The sequence below is a fragment of the Colossoma macropomum genome, unplaced genomic scaffold (genome assembly GCF_904425465.1).
Source record: "Colossoma macropomum unplaced genomic scaffold, Colossoma_macropomum, whole genome shotgun sequence".
Taxonomy (NCBI): domain Eukaryota; kingdom Metazoa; phylum Chordata; class Actinopteri; order Characiformes; family Serrasalmidae; genus Colossoma; species Colossoma macropomum.
Window position 1 is genome coordinate 8,388,392 of NW_023494789.1, and position 19,687 is coordinate 8,408,078.

At 41.5% G+C, this 19,687-nt stretch overlaps 2 protein-coding genes across 2 annotated transcripts in view; one reads left to right on the forward strand and one right to left on the reverse strand.

Annotated features, from left to right (window-relative positions):
* kalrnb (kalirin RhoGEF kinase b) overlaps positions 1-9,489 on the reverse strand; it is a 134,743-nt gene extending 125,254 nt beyond the window's left edge. The window contains exon 1 of the mRNA XM_036569987.1: positions 9,191-9,489. Coding sequence (XP_036425880.1) covers positions 9,191-9,257 — 67 coding nt within the window. The 5' untranslated portion in view covers positions 9,258-9,489. The remainder of the gene's footprint in view (positions 1-9,190) is intronic.
* Positions 9,490-12,583: 3,094 nt separating this feature from the next.
* LOC118807486 (ropporin-1-like protein) lies at positions 12,584-17,900 on the forward strand. Its single transcript, XM_036569502.1, has 5 exons — positions 12,584-12,678; positions 12,935-13,043; positions 14,257-14,418; positions 14,638-14,819; positions 17,753-17,900. Exons 1-5 carry the CDS (start codon positions 12,584-12,586, stop codon positions 17,817-17,819), a joined length of 615 nt encoding a protein of 204 aa, XP_036425395.1. The 3' UTR covers positions 17,820-17,900.
* The last annotated feature ends 1,787 nt before the right edge of the window (positions 17,901-19,687 follow it).

A 19,687-nucleotide genomic window follows, 5' to 3' on the forward strand; every position in this document is an offset into this window, starting at 1 on the left:
GCTCAAAATGTGGCTTCTATTCTCAAGTTAATGTTTCAGTTTTTCAGAGCAATTAACACTATAAAAGAACATTTTTTAAAACATAGGATGTGCTTTAAATTGTCCCCGTCTAATGCGCTAGTCACACGTTTATATGGTAGCCCCAAGCTAACAAACTAGACCCTAGCTAACATGCAAGTCACAATATAATATGATGTAATGCAATACCAGAGCAGGTCTAGGGGAGCCTTACCACTTCCTATTTCTCTCATTATTTCCAAAACAAGACTGCAAAAAGCCAGAGGGCACCTGTGAGTGAGCCCTAAATGAATAGGGGTTGAATGGAGCTGGGTTGAAGAGGAAAAGTTACAGTAGTTTCCAACAACTTGTCCAGGACCCTCCTTTAATTTTGGAAAGCAGAAGGATGCATTTCACTAAAAAAGCAATGATAACCTATCAATATATTTTCTTTTCTAACTATAAACAGGTTTTGGGCAGTTTAACTTTTCAGATATTTGTTTGTTGGGTCGGTACTCAGTTTTTAATTTGGGGATTTGATATTCTTTGTGGGTTTTTTTTCCCTAATTGTAGGCTATCAATAAAAGTGAAGTGCAACATACTGCAACGTTTGCTGTTTTCAGGAGAAACTTCGACGACTCAGGGTTACAGTCCATGATGCAGCTTAATGGTAATGGGGTATAATGTAGTGGGTAACACCTCTGCCTTCTATGCTGTAGACTGGAGTTCAATCCCCACCTGGGTAAGCACCCTACACTATACCAGTAAGAGTCCTTGGGCAAGACTCCTAACACTACCTTCACCTACCTGTGTAAAATGATCAAACTGTAAGTCGCTCTGGATAATGGTATCAGCCAAATGCTGTAAACGTAATTTTAATTTGCTGAAAACAGCACCAAACACAGCGAAAAGAAACACCCCATATTAAGGCCCTTCAACACAAAAGTCCTTGTATGAATGAACCTAAAACAGTCCAACATAAACATTTCGTCTCTTTAAAAAAAAAACTGCAGCTGCAAATATTGCCTTGCTGTACTGGACCTTTACTAGGGCCATGATGTACGCCCTGCATACCCCAAGTTAAACCACCTTTGTGAAGCACTGGCTAACCTGTACATGCACTGCAATATTACCCCCTAGCCCGACGCTAAGAAAGGTTAGCGGGCCTGGTAGACTGAGAAAAGCTGCCACAACACTCTGTGAAGACTCCAAATCGCACTGTCTCTTGGAAACTGAGGCAAACCAGCCACAGATCCCCTCAAGAAAAAAAGTGAGTCAACCTCAACAAGCTTATCATAATACGCAAAACACATAAGTGAGAGACAATAACATTTTTCACACTTATACACATAAACAGCACCAAGCCTCGAGGCGACCACAGCGCTCAGGAAAAGAAATATGCCCTGTGCAGGATATTAGCTGGCTGACTCAATGTGCAGAAGCACTTTTAGAGTGCAGTCAGTGTCCGGCGAGCGCCAGACGCTGCGAGTTGTACAGTTGTGCCTCGCAAACAGATTACTGTCTGTGACACATTACCCCCCAACAGGCGGGCCGCAGGAAAAGCCCGTATAAAGCTAAGCAGCTTAGAAGTGATTCCAGCCATATTACACCGGGGACCTTTATGGTTTCCAGGCCAAATATCTGGCAGTCCCGGGCACTGTGGGTGATGGCCAAATTCAATTACTTTGACTTAAATCAACTCATTTCCCCGGTTGCATAATTGCAAAATGCAGCAAATAGAGTCTAAAGTGACAGATAAATATGAACTTGAATGCAAGAGAGAAGTAATGAGGTAATCCACGCACTCCCGAGAGCAGCACCTTGGGAAAGCCACTAAGAAATCAATCAAAATTTGCATATTAGTGACATGAATATTAAACTAGCGGCAGGAAAACACTACAGAGGTCAGGATGTGGAGTCTTCTTGACACACTTTACGAGACATAGCAATTCAGTACGCCCAAATGGTTTGTGCCTTTATTTATGGTCTCTTACTTTAACCAAAGACACAAAAAGCCCACCAACTCAAGGTTCTCCAACCAACATCAACAACTACATACACTGGGCTGGTGTGCCATACTCTCTAAAAAATAAAGGCGCTAAAAAGAGTTATGTGGTGTTACAATAGAAGCTTCTTTAAAGGGCCTAAAGGACCAAAATGAAAAATGTAACCATTCTACATCTGTTTTAAACATGTTTATTCGTGTCCTGAATTTATGCCACAGCAGACTCTAAAGTGAGATTTTCAAATTTAAAGAGCAGGAAAACCCACATCTGATGATGGATCTTGAAGATGGGAGGAACTTGGAAAAACGACACCTGCTTTGGGGCGGATTTTCATTGGTGAATGCAGATTGAAGTCAGAAAGCTAACTTTACCGCTAGGAAATCCAATATCTTGTTGCAGCCAAATGACTTTAGTAACTATCTTCAAATCCTCATTTCAGTGGGGAGAATGGATTTCTCAAGCGACAGAAATGACAATGTAAGAGTTACTTTAATGCTAGGTCATATTTATTAGTCTATAGATCAGTGACTAGGCTAGCTGCCAAAATTGGTTGAAACCACAGGGATTCTCAATGGCTGGATAATGTATGTGCTGTATATGCTGGGTATTGTACTGAGAAAACATTGGTAAACAGAAACATGCAAACGATATATAATTGTGAACTCTGTGAAACAGATGACCAGTTTTTCCTACAGCCGTATGTTCACCAAAGAAGCATTTAGTACCCTTGTACCACTGGAGTGTACCTAAGTGTGAGACTCTCGGAAGTTTTACCTCATTCACACAGCTCTAGAATGCTCTCACCCCATTCACACAGCTCTAGAATGCTCTCACCCCATTCACACAGCTCTAGAATGCTCTCACCCCATTCACACAGCTCTAGAATGGTCTCCCCACATTCACACTGTTCTAGAAAGTTCTCCCCCCATTCACACTTCATTTGGCATTTGGTTCTAATTCTAAAACTGACCAGCCAAACCGCCAACTTTAAGGCTAGGGCACAGCAATAAAAGAAACAACAGCATTTCAATATACTGTATGGAATCAGACAAAACTGTAATGTCTGTTGATTCTCAAAACGCTGCATTTTGGCTATGGAAGCAAAACTCTATACTGAACAGTTTTTGACTACTGTAGGACAGACACATTATTCTAAGCTCACAAAAGTCTTCACAAACGTACTTGTTTATCCAGCTATAGACCATAAAATTGAGTTGTGGAACCATACCACTCTCTGCCCGGCATTTACTCTCAAGTTAACCTTGTACATTTCAGTGGTCAAGCGAACACAACATTTTCACACATAAACAGAAGGTATGTTGCGCTACTGATTTATGAGGGAAAACCCCCAAAACGCAATTTGCAGTAAGACACTGGGTTTTGTTGAGAGAGCTCTATCATTTCCATTTGACAATGACAGTTACTATAGCATAAGCTTCTTTTCTATTTAGCCTCGTCTCTTCCCGTTTCAGGCTATTCTTTTTTGTAGGTTTTTCCTGCCATTTTGAAAGCCTGATTTGAGTGTTTTTGGCATCATCTTCATTTGAATTAAAACAAAATTACAAAATCTTATCGCAGACAGTGACCGGGCTAACACACTGAACATTTACACAGAGGGTCCCACTAGAGGGGTAACAGAATAACAGCTGGCACTGTATCTAAAACTACTCTTTATTTATAATTTAATGAACAAAGTGACCTGCCTTCCACCCACTGACCACTGGCATAGGCTCCAGCACCCCCTGCGACCCAGGAAGATAAGCGGCATAGATAATGTGTGTGTATATGTGTGTGTGTGTGTGTGTGTGTGTGTGTTAAATGTTTCAATTGAGAATCTTTCAGTAAGCGAAAACATCACAAAATAAAAAAGGTACAACTTTGTGGGCCCTGTTTCTTTGGGGCCCCGACAATTAGCCTAAACTTCACCCCCATTATGGCGCTCCTGCCACCTACCTTCAAGCAAAACGCTCAGCTAGCATAGACCCTCTCTTACAGGTTTTTACTCGTAAATACATCAGAGTGCAGGAGAAAAATGTGTTATGATTTCCAGTTCATTATGTCTTTAAAGACAACTGCAAACATGACAATGTTACTGTTCCAGAATGTTTGTTCAGTCTGCTCAGGCCTTTAGGATGTCAGTGTGTGTAGGAGAATGTTGGATCTGTGTTCAGGGACACAGGACAAAAACTTGTGTGGTACTCAGGTCTGTGATTTTCAGTGTTTACCAAACGAAAAAATTATGCGATTTATTATTATTTCAACCTCAGATTCTTTGGCCTTTGATCATTTTCTAATCATTGATCTTTTTAAAATAACACATTTTCAGTGTCTTCACACTGTTCACCCCCCATACATTTATATTACACATGTGGTGTTGGGTGAACCTGCTGGGAATAAAAGTGTGGAGGTGCTGTGTCCTTCACTCTGTTACTCTCCTACTTGGCCTGCTGTTAGTGTGTGTGTGTGTGTGTGTGTGTGTGTGTGTTTGTACATGTGTGCGTGTGTGTGAGGGTGGACAACAGGCTGCTGACTGGCTACAGCTGCTAAAGAAGAACGCTACGCTGGCCACTTGTGATATTTTAAACATCTGGCATTTTTACATAAATTGCTAAGGCTGTATTGATTTAACAAAAACAAAAAAATAGGGCGGGTCCACCAGACCACTGAGTAACATAATAACATCAAACCGCTGATGCTCATCCTGCTCTCTCATTCTGAACAAACTTTATGCAGATTAGCTCAGTGGTGACCAATGTTAACTGCACTCCCACTTCCCACCTCCTTGTCCGTGTGCACTGTGGGCTTTAGGCTTTAGGCCTAAACTAACTGATAATACAAGTAGGAACACAAACACACCCCCACACACTCCTTCTCTCACTGGACCCTGTGTGTGTGCATCAGTGTGTAAGGATGGGAGTGATTGAGGGTCCATCCATCCCCACACACTGACAGTGATCTCTCTCTCTCAGACAGCAGTCTTAGCCTCCTCTGCTCTCTGACAGCCTTTGGATTTCACTGGCCTGATCCGCCAACGCACATTCAGCACCCACAAAGCTGCTTTTCTGGAGGAAAAAAACAGTTAAAAGACCTTCTGAGCTGTTTAGTTATTCAACACTGTCTTATAATGAAATGACCTTTAGCCAGTAGGTATTCGACATGGTCCACTCCAATCTTTGGCCATGTCTCCAAACCGGCAAATTTTTTTTTGAAGTAATAAAGACATAAATAAAGACTTTGAAGTCTCTTTCTGGCAAAGCTGCTTCCAAATCAGGCCTGACATTTAGCATACAGTAACTAAGATCACACGCCCAGTATCTAATGCATGCCCAGCCCTGCGGTGCGTGCTGCGAGCATTGCCTATGCCTCATGCTGTGAACAGGCTAATCCAATGAATACCCACTGAGTATTATAGGCTTCATTTGATTTTTAATATGTTAGGCCTCACAGGTGGGTGATAGCAGGATGGGGGTGGCAGAGCTAAGGCCATGATGAGTGGGAGCTTCTCTGATACACATCAGAAGCATATCTGAGAAAACACACTGAGAGAGATCACAGAAAGTTTTATCAGATACTACACTCACCGGCCACTTTATTTGGGACACCTCATTTGTATCTACACTTATCCATTTTATCACGTCCACCATCTCGGCCCACTTTCTAGTTCTACAATTTCAGAGTAGTCCATCTATTTCTCTGCATAATTTGTTAGCCCCTATTACCACATTCACCAATGTTCAGGACCCCCACAGGACCACCACTGAGCAGGTCTTAAAGGTAGTGGATCATTCTCAGCACTGCAGTGACACTGACACTGTGGTGGTGTGTTAGAATGTATTGCACTGGTACAAGTGGATCAGACACATGAGTGCTGCTGGAGATTTTGAACACTGTGTACACCAGGAGTGCTCAATCCTGGTTCTGGAGATCTACCCCCACTGGAGACTGCAGATCCAACACACCGGGCTCTAATATTCAAATGCTCCTGAAGGCCTTCATTACCTGAATCAGGTGTGTTAGATTAGGGTTGGAGCTACATTCTGCAGGGTGGTAGATCGCCAGGAACAGGATTGGACACCCCTTGGAGTATACTTACTTTCCAGTCTATTAGAAACACCTTCCTTGGTTCATGTTGCAAATGTAAAGTTAGAGAAGACATCTTATCTGTTGCTGTACAGTTTGTAATAGACACGAAACCAAAAAGTTTGAATGGATTCAGTTTAACATATTAAAAAATGTATAATACATATGTTATACAATATAAAATGTGCCATAACTTTTGCACAGGCGACATATTAAGTTTTACTTTTTCCCCAATATGTTAAACTGAACAAATAAACAGTAAAGATGCATTAAAATGTGCAGAAATGTGTTGTCTGTAGAGGATGTGTTCACTTATTTTCACTTCCAAAATCAACTAAATGTCATTTGACCAGGGTTGCCCTAACTTTTGCACATGACTGTGTCGCTTTGACATTTAAATAACAGTATATAATAAGACAATACAACTGTATGAATGTCAGTGTTACTGTATAAGTGTGGTAAAACTCAGGTATGGATGTCTATGTTACTGTCTAAGGTTGGTAGACGTTATTGTATTAGTGTGGTGGAACTAGGAGTGGGCAATATGATGATATATTATCATTGTCGCGATCATTTTTGTTATCTTGATACACAACACAGTGTTTCCGCCATATATATTTTGCGAAATTATTGCTGCCGCTGCTTCAGAATTTTATGAAATGAAACTCTGCAGAGGGCTTTTAATTTGAAACGACTGTTACAGGAGGTGGACGAACATTGTGCGAACAGTCAGAGCCGAACTGAGCCAAAGTGCTGAATGAAGCGATCGTCAGTGGAGCTCAGACTCAAACAGTTTTAACATGCTGTTGTTAGTGAACTGGCTAACTTAGCCCACTGTGAGGAGGTTGGCTTGACCTTATTTTGCAAGGTTTCAAGTTCAGTTTTACATTTTGTGGATGTTTGGTGGTCTGAAATATGAATAAAGAGGGTCAAAAGGAACTGTGTATCTCTATTCTGTGCAAACCTGGCTACTTGCTTGCTGTAATGTGTTAACGCTAGTTAGATAGCCAACGAGGGTGAGCTACTGTTAAGGACAGTGTATCCTGTTTGTTTACAAGTTTATGGTGAGAAAATGTACATGTTAAATTAAAGATGTAAGACTGGGGCAAGTGCTGCATGAAAACATCCTAGAGTAAACACTACAATATGCTTTTATGATATGCTTAGAATATCACAGATATCATCAGTAATTTAAGAGCACTGACCAGCTGCATAATTAGTGCTATTTAATTAGATTTAGTGCAGAAAAGTGTGTACAATGCTGAATAATAATCATTGTATTCATAGTTTTTCATGGCAGATTTTAAATGCGACACTTCTAACGTATTTTGTCTGTGTGGCAAAATATCACGATACATATTGCATATTGCCAAAATGTCATTAAGTATTGTGATACACTGATTTTTCCACATCGCCCACTCCTATGTGGATCTCAGGTAAAGGTGTCTATATTAGAAGTATGAAAGTTCTATTGTTAGTTACTGTGTAGCCATAAGCTACACATCTTGATTCTGATGTGTAACTGCAGATATACAAAGTGCACCTATACACCAAGCGGACCCGATAAAATGAACAGCGAGTGTGGACACATGAGAGATATACATAATAAGTGTTTTTATTCATGTGGAAATGATTTACACATTTAAATAAATGCACTAATGAATCAGTGTTAATGAAATGTCTCACTTTATGTCATTGCAAACCTACACCTACACCTACTGCTCTTTATGGACTGGGCATCAATGTGCAGAGTGAGTCAGAAGACCTGACACATTTGTGTGCACATATGTACACATTACACACCTGCATCATTACATTACATACAGCCCAACAAACAGACACAGCTGGCTGGGGAAAACAACCTCTGCCAGCGTGCCACCCACTCCCACACTCCAACACACACCATCACCCACTCAATCCCACATGCAGACATATACATTAGCAGACGCAATAGGGAGGGGGGTCTGTGGCATAAAGAGCTTAGGGTGATTTTTCATCAAGAGAGATGGTTATGCATGCTGGCCTTTGCTGGGTGGGCTCAGAAGAAGTAGGCCACTGGTAAAGGTTACAGTTCAGAGGGTCTGCATGTAGTGGCCCAAACACTGGCACTGAACCACAGCAGGGCCTCGAACACTGGGCTTGGCTCGTCTTGTATACAGCATAACACTAATGGAGCAAGCCTACCTGTCCATGCGTGACCAAATGAGCTCAGACACGCAAAGTGTAACTCCAGACTGCAATTTATTCGACACTGCAGCCCTGGCGATCAACAGGCTTTTAGCGCGAGCGACGCGAACCAATGTCACGCTCGACAAAAGGCAGGCAGCCAGCCAGCCACTCCCGCAGCGCGAGCGCAGGCGCGAGCTGCTGTCGTGCACGGGCGTCCCGTCATTGTAGGAAGCAGCAGGTACTGACAACAGTAGTGCGCTCGCGCCCTATATTTCACGGAGGGGTCGTCCTTCACGTGCACAACCGAATGCACGCTCTAGAATTAGAACGCACGCTCTAGAAACAATGCATGTTCAGAATTAGAACGCACGCTCTAGAAACAGAATGCATGTCCAGAATTGGAATGCACGCTCTAGAAATGAGAATGCACGTTCACAGGCTCTAGAATGAGAATGCACGTTCTGGAGTAGATCTGCACGCTCTAGAATGTCAACGCACGGACCAAAAGCACGTTCAGCGTTCCAGAGCGTTTCGGCTGCACGCTCCCAAACGAGCAGCATCGGTGCACAGCATCGGCACGGGGAGGAACATGGCTGTACGATCACTTCTAGACATGGCTGTGCGCTCACTTCCAGCCAAGTAGTAATGTTAGGTTCGGCAGGCTGTGCGATTTACAGCATGGGTGTGCCATTTATCCGGGAGCCAAGCGCGCACACGCGATTCCACACACAGATCAGGTCTTTCTCCCGCTGTCACTCGCCATCAGCACGCGATACTGAGTGACCAGCGTCGGTGGGAAAACGCTCCGGTTCAGCGGCATCTGTCTCTACGCTGCCGCTGCAACAACAGCAGCAGCAGTAGCAGCGGTGTAGCGATCACTGCTCACACAAAAACTGGACAAAAGCGAGACTGTGCGCGTGCAGCCTAGCGTTACCTACCTGTCTTGAAAAACGGGTCCGTATCTGGATCGTTCGGTCCTTCATCAGCAGCCTCGGCAGAATTCATCTTTTTTGCTTCTTTCCTCTTTTTTCCTTTAAGAATATGTTCCAGCTGTTGATGGCACCCCCGTAGGCTTCCCCTAAGCCCGGCTCCCTAAGCCCCCCTCCCCAGCTTATGTGTGCAACCCCCTAAAGCGCGTGGCCGCCTCCATTAGTCGAGCTCGAGAGCTCGCGCGAGCTCGTGGCCGTTGATGTCCGTTAGTCCTGAGGCGGCTTCTCCGTGCATCCCCCCCCCTCCACTCCTCCCTACCCACCCTCTCTACTACAGCACCACAGCCACCACGCCGCACCGGGCGCTATTGTTCACTGCCTCTGCCAGAAAAGACCCCCCTCCCGCCCCCCTTAAAACGAAGACGCAAATGAAGCTCGTTCACCTCGCGCGCCTTGCCTTTTTTATGGACGGCTCGTGCTCCAGGTTCAGCGGTGTAGTCCAGCGCGAGCGGGCAGCTGCAGCTCCACAGGACTAAAAAACAAAGAAGGTGGTGCTGTAACCCATACGCCCCCAGACACTGACCATTTAATGCCCCTAAACGTACCGATATGACTGAAGAAATCTTTCTCTGGTCATTAACAGGATTGGGATGTCACAGAATACAGCAATTAATCTGTCCAGGTTACATTTTGTTAAGGCGGTATTCAAAATAAAGTTACTTTCTACATTTTAAGAGAATGTTTTTAGAATATTTATAGTCTCAGGGAACACAGAATAAAATATTAAAAATGTTTGTGTGACACTAAACCTGAGTGTTTTATTAAACATCAAGCAAAGCTTGAATAAAAAATACAAGATATAAATACTTAAAAAAGACTTAAAAACCGCTGAACACTCTGAAAACTGTGTGGGCGTGGATAGTGAGCAGCTTGATTGACAGCTCTCTGTCAACACTCCCGGCCTGCTCCGCCACCCGTACAGAGCTGGTCATTAACCCGCTTTTATGTGATGCTAACTGGACGGAAAGAGTCACGAAAGAACAGATGTGTAGACGGAACAACGGACCAATAAACGGACGAACGAGCAGTGCTCATGTATGGATAAACGAATGAACGGGGTGGGGGGGGGGCAGGCAGCTACAGACAGGTGGTCTAGCTTGCTAGCTGGTTTAGCTTTAGCTCGCTAAGTTTCTCTGACTGAAACTGTTTTGTGTGGGCGGGGCAAGAGACATCAGCCCCGTGATTGGTCAGGGGAATGTTTACGGAAACGTTACCCAAGATTAGGACCAGTTTACATCGAGATATATCAGTCACTTTTTGCTCATTGGAACATTATTCAAAGGGTATACTTACTGTTTGCCTGTAAACAAGATTAACTTAACTAGAAAGAAAACACAGATTTAGGTTCCCTGGGTCTAACTAAATAAAAGAAAAATAATATAATATTTAAAAGAAACACTATCACTGCTTGTTTATGAACTATTTTAAAATTAGCGCACATGTAGCGTAGCAAACATGCTTGTTAGACATTTAGACAATTTTAAAGAGGATCTTATTTAACGGCTTCTTTACAAACATTGAAGTTCTTGCTAAAGCCTGAGTAGACTGATAAATCAATGTGATGATCAGTTATTAATCTCAGTGTTACTGAGCTCTACTAAAGCCTGAGTAAACTGATCAATGAATGTGATGATCAGTTAATAATCAAAGTGTTACTGAGTTGTTTTAAAGGAATGATCAAACTAATAATCTTCTCAGTAGTGGACATTTTGCAAGTGATAAGTTTAGTATCTCTGTTGTACTGGACTGCTGCTCAGGGGGATTGTGGGAGCTGTAGTAGACTGCAGCAGGCGAGAGACAGAAAACACAGTTACGAATTTTGTTTTGAATGATAAGAAATTTTTAATGAAATGAATTAACAGAATAATTACATGTAGAAAACTGCTAATCAGTAACAGGGAGCAACAGTGTGAATTAAGTAACCACGATGTACATGTATTCTAAACATATTCTGATACGTTACATTTTTATGTATTATAACAAAATATATTACTGAATACATTTAGGACAGTGTATTTAGTATTCAGTAACCACTACTTTTACGAAGTATTCTGCCCATCCCTGGTTGTTAATAATAGGGGGGTCCTCCACGGTGTCCTTCTGACCCTCTTCTCAGCTCAGCCTCCTTTATGCCTATCTGCTCTTCTGATCATCAGAAGGTTTTATAGTTAGTGCCACCAAAGCTTCACCCGAAGGGAAAAATAGCTTTGACATGTTTAAGCCCATAATTTCTGTTGTTGGTATTTCTCCAATTTAGACTTCTAATGACTTAATTTCTGTAACAAAAGTGGAATTTTGTATCCCTCTTTGCAGTTTGGGTGAAAAGTTTTTTTATGGGCGTGTGACTGTCAACCAGGCCCCCTGAATGTATTTTGCAGTCCAAAGCATGTGTGAATTGTGTCATTATAGAAGTTAATGAGCTCATATCCAACACTTTCTTTTCTGTTTTCCCCCAGTTGAAATGTTTGGGAGGGTTTTTGTACCAAAAACAAAGTTATTTTTACATGACCATTTTCCAGCTTTATCCATCGGAATCAATCAGGCTTTTATTGTGTGTTTAATACTGACATATGTAAATGATCTCTGCTCTGATTGGCTACCTGTCTCGCACCTCGTTCAAAAGGGAGGTAGTGTGAATAGGCTATAGGCTGAATAGGCGGTTTTATGTAAATACTTTACGTGACGTCACAAAAACAATGAATTCAAAACAGGCTGTTGTGAACTGTGTGGACTGAGGAACATTTTGACACCTTTACAGTGTTTACATGCTACATTAAGGGCTTTTATTAAATAAAAAGTGAGGGAAATGAGGCTTTCCATGTGATGGGCCCTTTAAATGTTGCTATCAGAGCTCGCCAGGAAATCCAGTCTTCCTGTAATTCATATCGAGCCTCCAGCTTTCACTGAAGTCAGGCTTGACCTACTAAAACCCTACAGACAGACATACACACTGCTACTTACATCTTACACTATTTTATACGATTTCCGCGATCTTGAAATGACATTAAGCTCTCCTACAACACAAGGAACAGTCCAGCTTTCCATCAAAAGACTGTACTCTTTTGCTGACAGTGAAGTGTCGCCCCCGTGTGGACTCGCGTTGTAACGCCAGAGATGCGTCACAGTGGTGATTCCCCACGCAATAATTAATTCAAACCACGCTGATCGCTTCTTTATCTGTGCTACCACACCCGTGTTAGGTAAGCCCACTTTGGCCTTTTTGGCCCTTATAACACTGTATCTTGTGTGATAATTCACATGCAGGGCTTTAGCCTGCCTCCTCGCCTGGTTTGAGCCCTGAGTGGGTTTTATTTTAGCAGGATGTCCGAAAAGGGGGCAGACATGGTCATCCCTCCTGAGCTGCCTGCGATTCTGAAGCAGTTTACTAAGGATGCCATCAGAACCCAGCCAGAAGATCTGCTTGAATGGTCCACAGTGTAAGAAGCACAATACTAGCAAGAAAACGTCATTAAATTGTATTAATGGAATAACATTACTGCCTACTTCTGCAGAAAATCCCAGGCTTATTACATACTAAGGCTTATTAATCAGTAACTACAGGGACTTCAGTGCAAACTGACTGAGCTATTCTTAGGTTACAGAACTGTGTATAGGTTATGGAAGTGTGGCCCACCGGTGGACCCAACCATTTAAGGGGGTTAAGCTTAACTGGTGGTTTTGATTGTCATGCAGTTACTTCAGTGCCTTGGTCCAAGGACGGCCTCTCCCGGTGAGAAAAATGCCTATGAGAGTCTACACCACGGACCTTACACCTGAGGCCCTAACAGCCATGCACTCACAGGTGAGGCCTTCTAGTGACAGGTTAAAGGGAAATTCCACCAATTTTAGAAATTCTCTCCATAATCCAATCACTGACATGTAAAAGTCATTCAGAGTAGTTGAGTTGATAAAAAGTTATCATAAAATAATGTCTCACGCATAAGACAGCCTATTCGTAACCATTTATCGTAATATGTTTCTGTGAGGGCATTAAACTCTTCAGATGTCAGGTTCCTATCGCCACTACTGTAAAAAATTCTGACTCAGTAAGGTTCTGTAGAATGAAGCATTTCACATCAAACCGCTCTGAATAACGAATAATTGAATAATTGTTATTCAATTATGCAGAAATTTAGAAAAATTGGTGGAATTCCCCTTGAAGCTCTGGTTGCATGTAGACATGTAGCCTACGTATCACAAATTACTTAAGGCCATTCATGAGAACTAGCAAATAGCCTGGATGGTAAAACTATGGAGTGAGTCCAAGTATCAGACCTGATTACTACAGTGCAAATGCTCTAATCAATAAGGTATTGTATTAGCTGCAAAGTCTTAAAGGGCCTATGTCCTTTTTTTGTCTCCACTAAGGTCCACTTAGGATATTTGTGTGGGTTTATATATTAAAAACAGTCACAATTAAATTTTCACATGACCATTTTTCAAACTCTTTCTGTCCTTTAGAATAAAACAAGCTGTTTTTGTTACTGTGCCATTAAGACTGATATAAATACAGCAGAGCTGATTGGCTGACCTGTATTGTGCTTCATCAAAAAGCGAAGGGGTTATGGATAAACTTAAATATGAGAATGAATAATATCACAAAACAATGAATTACAAATGAGCTGTTTTGCAGTTTAGTTTTCATATATGGATTGTATGGGCTAGTTAGTGAATGGTCTAATTTAGCAATGTTTACATACTACATTCATTTTCATATTATACCAAACTTTAGCAATGTATTCTACATCAGACAAAAGAGAAATTTGTTTTTCCATCAAATGCACTCCTCAAAGGGCTCATATTATGAAAAAAATTATCTTTTTGTTTTTTTAAATAAGTTTGGTGAACTATGTAAAACAGCTATTAGCCTATTTTCAGGAAACTATATGAACTCTGTTATAGGGAAAATGTTTATGTAAAAATATATGATTGTTTTTGGCGCATAAAACTATGTATTCGGAATTCAAATGTGAGCAAAATGTAGAATATTGTCCCTTTAAATCTTGTTTCATCAGCTGAGTAAGAAAAGCACAGTAAGTAAGCAGGAGGTGCGCTCTGCATGGAAGAGACTTGGCCTGTCAGACAACCTCCTCAAACACATCTACAAAGTTGGCTGCTTTGGAGCAGAGCTTGACTGGATCAAGTTCTTTGCCCTGTGCTGCAGCTACCTAGGAGGGGTAAATATACAGTCTACACAACATTGTGAAGCTTAAAGTTATAATAACCTCACAGGACAACAACATGAAATATGATAAACACCATATTCTTTACAATTTACATTATATACTGGCTAACATAAAGGGCAGGACTTTTTTAGGGGTGCTTTTCAGACTGTTGACATGTAACTGTATGCCTGTTTCCTCTATAATCATGCAGTTATTGCTTATTTTTGACAGACCATCAAGGTCGCCATGGCTCATGCTTGCTACATCATGAACTGTGACCCCACCTGTAAGCCTCCTGATGCCTGTGTGCCGTTCGAGACCTTTCGTTATCTGTACACATACCTGGCTGCGGTGGATGGGGACGTGCCTCAGTGGCAAATGGACAGGGCACTCACTTACCTTGAAACGCAAGCGTGAGTTAAAGGGCCTATATATTGGAAGCCTTCATTGTTTATATAAAGAATTTATGGAAAATTTCATTGGTAAAGTTTTAAAATATACCCCTCAATCCCAAGTCCATTACAAGTATCCATCCCAAGAACAGCCCATATATGGGAACTAAGCAAAAAAATGGACCTTTTTGAATTTGACATGGTTGTGATGTCATAACCATGAACACATTTGCATATGCCCACTCATTCACCTTGAATCCACCTTCTAAAAGCTGGGCCTACACTGCATGATTTTAAGCAACACTTTAACCAAGTCCTGTAGTGTGAGATGGTCAGTGATGTAACTGAATAAGTGATTTAAGCAACTGTCAGTGAGAGAACTAGAAGAGAAAAAAAGGTGAAGAGACGTGCATGCGTGCTGATTGTGCAGCACAGCGGACTTTGGAGAAAGAGGAGCTGCTTTGTCGAACACACTCAAATAAGAGACTTTACATGTTTATCATGTATGGACCCAGAAGGCAGGTCAGTCTCTTTACAATTCACAGTCATACAAACCCAGGCTCCTTTTCTGTTGAATGAGGAGAGACTTATAAACCCCAAACTGAAAGCCACATTAATGTTTCAAAAACAGATTTGAAATCACTGATAAAACCGGACAAAAGCAGTATAAACAGTTTGTGCTGTTTGGCTCAGGTAATGCAAAAACATCAGCTGTTCTGGCTACTTTGTGTGCTCATATCTACACAATGTGGGAGATTTTCCTGCTTATGGCTTTACCAGCAAGCTGATTGGTTCTTTTTATTGAAGGACGAGGCTTTCCTTGTAAACACACGCGGTGTTGTGCGTTACGAGCGTTCACATTCGTTTTCCAACCACCCTCCTCTTTTATGCATTTGGTCCAGTCCACCTTTGCTTTGTTTGTATCACGTGATAACAGTGAGCTCTGGGGTTTTGAGCAGAGCTAGTTTATGGGGAGCTAATATCAAAATGCAAAGTGCTAGAGGGAGCCGACAAGCACGCCCTTAATGAATGGAGGCAAATGAAGCTAAATGGTTAAAAATGATGGTTTTCTGGTCATTTATGAAGGAATGTCCTTTAACTTTGGAAAGTATAAGGATGTGTTCCGTTACAAAATCAAAGAAAATGTACTAGTATGTTTACATTTCTCTACAGCAAGAAGGTATTGGGCAGTAGTATGCTATCATTACTGCTACTGAGAGCTGACTGGTTGGCATTACTGCTGCTAAGCATTCATTGCGACTGATTGGCGTTAGTAATACTGAGTGTTGACTGGTCGGCAATACCACTAATAAATGCTGATTGATTGGTATTGCTGCTACCGAGTGCTGATTGGTTGGCAGTACCATTACCGAGTGCTGATTGGTTGGCATTACCGCTACTGAGAGCAGATTGGTTGGCATTAGTGCTACTGAGTGTTGACTGGTCGGCATTACCACTACTAAATGCTGATTGGTCGGCATTGCTTCTACCGAGTGCCGATTGATTGGCATTACGGGTACTGAGTGCTGATTGGTTGGCATCACCGCCGCTGAGTGCTGCGTGGTTGGCATTCCCGCTACCGAGTGCTGATTGGTTGGCATTACTGCTACTGAGTGCTGATTGGTTGGTTGAGCTGATCAGCTCATTGGCTGAGTGTGTAGATTCGCTCTCACTGACCTCATGAATGTACATAAGACACATTGTCCTAATACTGGAGTTCAAAAGCACTGAAAAATATGAGTCATTTTATGTTGAGATTATGTTGAGATATTTGAGATATTTGAGATGTATGCTGTATTATGCTGATATTTTTCTGTAATAAATATGATTAAACATTTACAAACTATGATTTTGCACAGAAGCTCCTTAGGAAGCCATTCATTAGGGAGATCCTGAGAGCATTAAACAAACTATATTGACATTATTGAGTGGCAGTTCTCACTAGAAATTCTCTGGTTTTGAGTGCTTTTCATAGCTGTAACTCGTTATGTGTGTAATATCCTCTCTGTGCCTTATCATCTAGTGTGTGCCCTCACAACAAAAACACAATACATTCTGTAAAAGACTGGCATTTAATGTATGATTAAGGGAATTAAAGGTTATTTTTTTCTAACATCATTAGAGATTTTAAACCGTTTTCTCTGTACAAACTGCTTTTTTCCTCTTTAAAGGTAGTCATGTCCTAATCTACCTGCTAGCTAGGTCTCCCATTATAACGCAATGCTACAACATTGCATTTCATTGGTTAGCATCATGCTGAATGATGAGGGGGCAACTAAAATACGGCCAGTGCTTAAATGGTTGTGCCACTCAGGAGCCCCCAGACTGCTTTTGAATATGGTGTGCCTCATTTCATTTGTAAAGGAGTCAGCCAGTGAGAACAGTGAGCATTTACATATATCAGTCTTAAAGACACAGTAGCAAAAACAGCCTGGTTACTTCTGAGGTATGAAAAGAAAATCATATAAATGGTCACGTAAAATGAATCATCACCGTTTGGTCCCTGAAAATTGTAAAATCTTTAAGTGATGTACTACCAAACTATTTTTGGAACTGTACAGAAGACAGAAAATCTGCAAGAAGTACTTCTCATGCATTTTGTCTGCCTGTTACCACTCCTTTATCTGATACCACTGCTTGCAGTCAACCTAAAGATGCTCCCAGCATATCATGGCTTGACTTCTAGAAGAGTTACATGTGACAGTTTGGAACACATTGTGATTTAACACAAAGACTTTTGTATGATTATTTTTCTCCAGACATTATTTGAGCAAGGAACAAAAGATCCAGTGAACAAAAATAGAAAGGAACAAAAAACGAAAGAACAAAGTTTATTTGTTCATAGCTGAATCACGAATGAGTCACACTGTCTTCATTGGCAGCTGGGGTATAAATGCTGTCTTGTCAGCTCTTCCCTGGTAAAGCCTGTGATTTCTTCACCGTTCTTTCCTCAGGAAGGTGTGCAACGGAGTGGTGAGGGTGTCTGATTTCATCAACAGCCGCAAAGTGCGCCTGGAATGACTTCTCTAATGGCATAACGGGAGGAAAGGCCTTCACTAAAACCTCATCAGTCCCTCTCCCCAAGGACTCCGTCAGCCAATAAAACCAGAGTCACAACAACCGGGGTGTTCACAGATGATTGTTCATCACATTATGAAACTGCACAGTGGGCTGCATTGTCTCAGCCCGTTTAAGTGGTTTAGCCAATAGGGAACTGTATCATGATTTGTTTATAATTTATGGGAATGCAAATGGATTTATAGCTCTATTATCTATCTCTGTCTTCTATTTAGAATCTGCGTTGTGGCCATCTGTGCAATTCATTAAGTGTGCATACATAGGATAAAATATCCCAGAGGCTGTAGAGGGATTACAAAATAACAACAACCACAGGAAATACTCACTGATCATTTGATCAGAAACACCCACCATATATAATCAGGTCCATATGTATTTGAACAGTGGCACAATTTTTGTAATTTTGCCTCTGTACACCAACACAGTGGATTTAAATCATGGTGAAGTCAAGATATGATTGAAGTTTAGATTTTCAGCTTTCATTGACTGCAGCCTGAAGTCTGGAACCCCTAGACATCACCAAGTGCTGGGTTTCTTCCGTTCAGATGCTTTGCCAGGCCTTTTCCCGCAGCCGCCTGCAGTTGCTGCTTGTTTGTGGGTCTTTCTGCCCTCAGTCTTCAGTAAGTGAAAAGGATGCTAAATTGGGTTGAGGTCAGGTGACTCACTCAGCCATTTATAGAAACATTCTATTTCTTTGCCTTAAGAATCTCTTGGGTTGCTGTCGCGGTACGACATTATCCATCTGTACCATGAAGAACCGTCCTATCAATTTTGCAGCATTTGACTGAATCTGAGCAGAAAGTATAGCTCTGTACACTTCAGAATTCATATTGGTACTTCTATCAGCAGTCACATGATCAATAAACACCAGTGAGACAGTTCCATTGGCAGCCATACATGCCCATGCCATAACACTACCTCCACCATGTTTGACCAATGATGTGGTGTGCTATGAATCATCAGTCCTTCTCCATACTCTTCTCTTTCCATTATTCTGGTACAAGTTAACCTTGGTTTTATCTGTCTAAAGAATCTTGTTCCAGAACTAGGCAGGATTTAGATGTTTTCTAGCGAAGTCTAATTTGGCCTCATTGTTCTTGAGTGTTACCAGTGGTTTGGATCTTGAGGTAAACCTTCTGTATTTACATTCACAAAGGCGACTCTTTCACAATGATATGCTAACCTCCTCTAGAATGTTCTTGACTTGGACAGATGCTGTGAAGGGGTTTTTCTTCACCACAGAAAGAATTCTACAATCACTTACTTTAGTTGTCTTCCATGGTCTTTCGGGCCTTTTGGTGTTGCTGAGCTCATCTGTGCATTCCTTCTCTTTCAGAATGTACCAAATTGTTGATTTGGCCACTCCCAAAATTTCTGCTGTCTCTCTGATGGGTTTGTTTTGTTTTTTTTTCAGCCTAATGATGCCCCCTTTACATGCATCGACACCTCTTTGGGCCGAATATTGAGAGTTCCCATGAACAGCTATCGTATGCATATTCAACATTTCAGACCTTTTATCTCCTTAATTTGTCATAAAGTAACAAGGGAACATCAATCAACTATCAATCAACTGTCTAATTACTTTTGATCCTGTGCACTATGTAAAAATGGCTATAATTCCTAAAGATTTAATACAGTGTTTTTGTTAAACCCATTGAATTAAAGCTGAAAGTCTACAGTTCAATCACATTTTGGCTGCTTCATTTTAATCCATTGCAGTGGCATACAGAGGCAAAATTACAAAAAAAAGTGTCACTGTCCAAATACTTATGGACCTGATTGTAGGTAAACTTGGGTTTACAGTTACTTCT

What these genes read in the sequence shown, in the direction of transcription:
- LOC118807486 (XM_036569502.1), top strand. Translation starts at nt 12,584, where the DNA reads ATGGTCATCCCTCCTGAGCTGCCTGCGATTCTGAAGCAGTTTACTAAG. An exon ending in CTGCTTGAATGGTCCACAGT is followed by an intron (nt 12,679 to 12,934) that starts GTAAGAAGCACA and finishes ATTGTCATGCAG; the next exon opens with TTACTTCAGTGCCTTGGTCC. An exon ending in TAACAGCCATGCACTCACAG is followed by an intron (nt 13,044 to 14,256) that starts GTGAGGCCTTCT and finishes TTGTTTCATCAG; the next exon opens with CTGAGTAAGAAAAGCACAGT.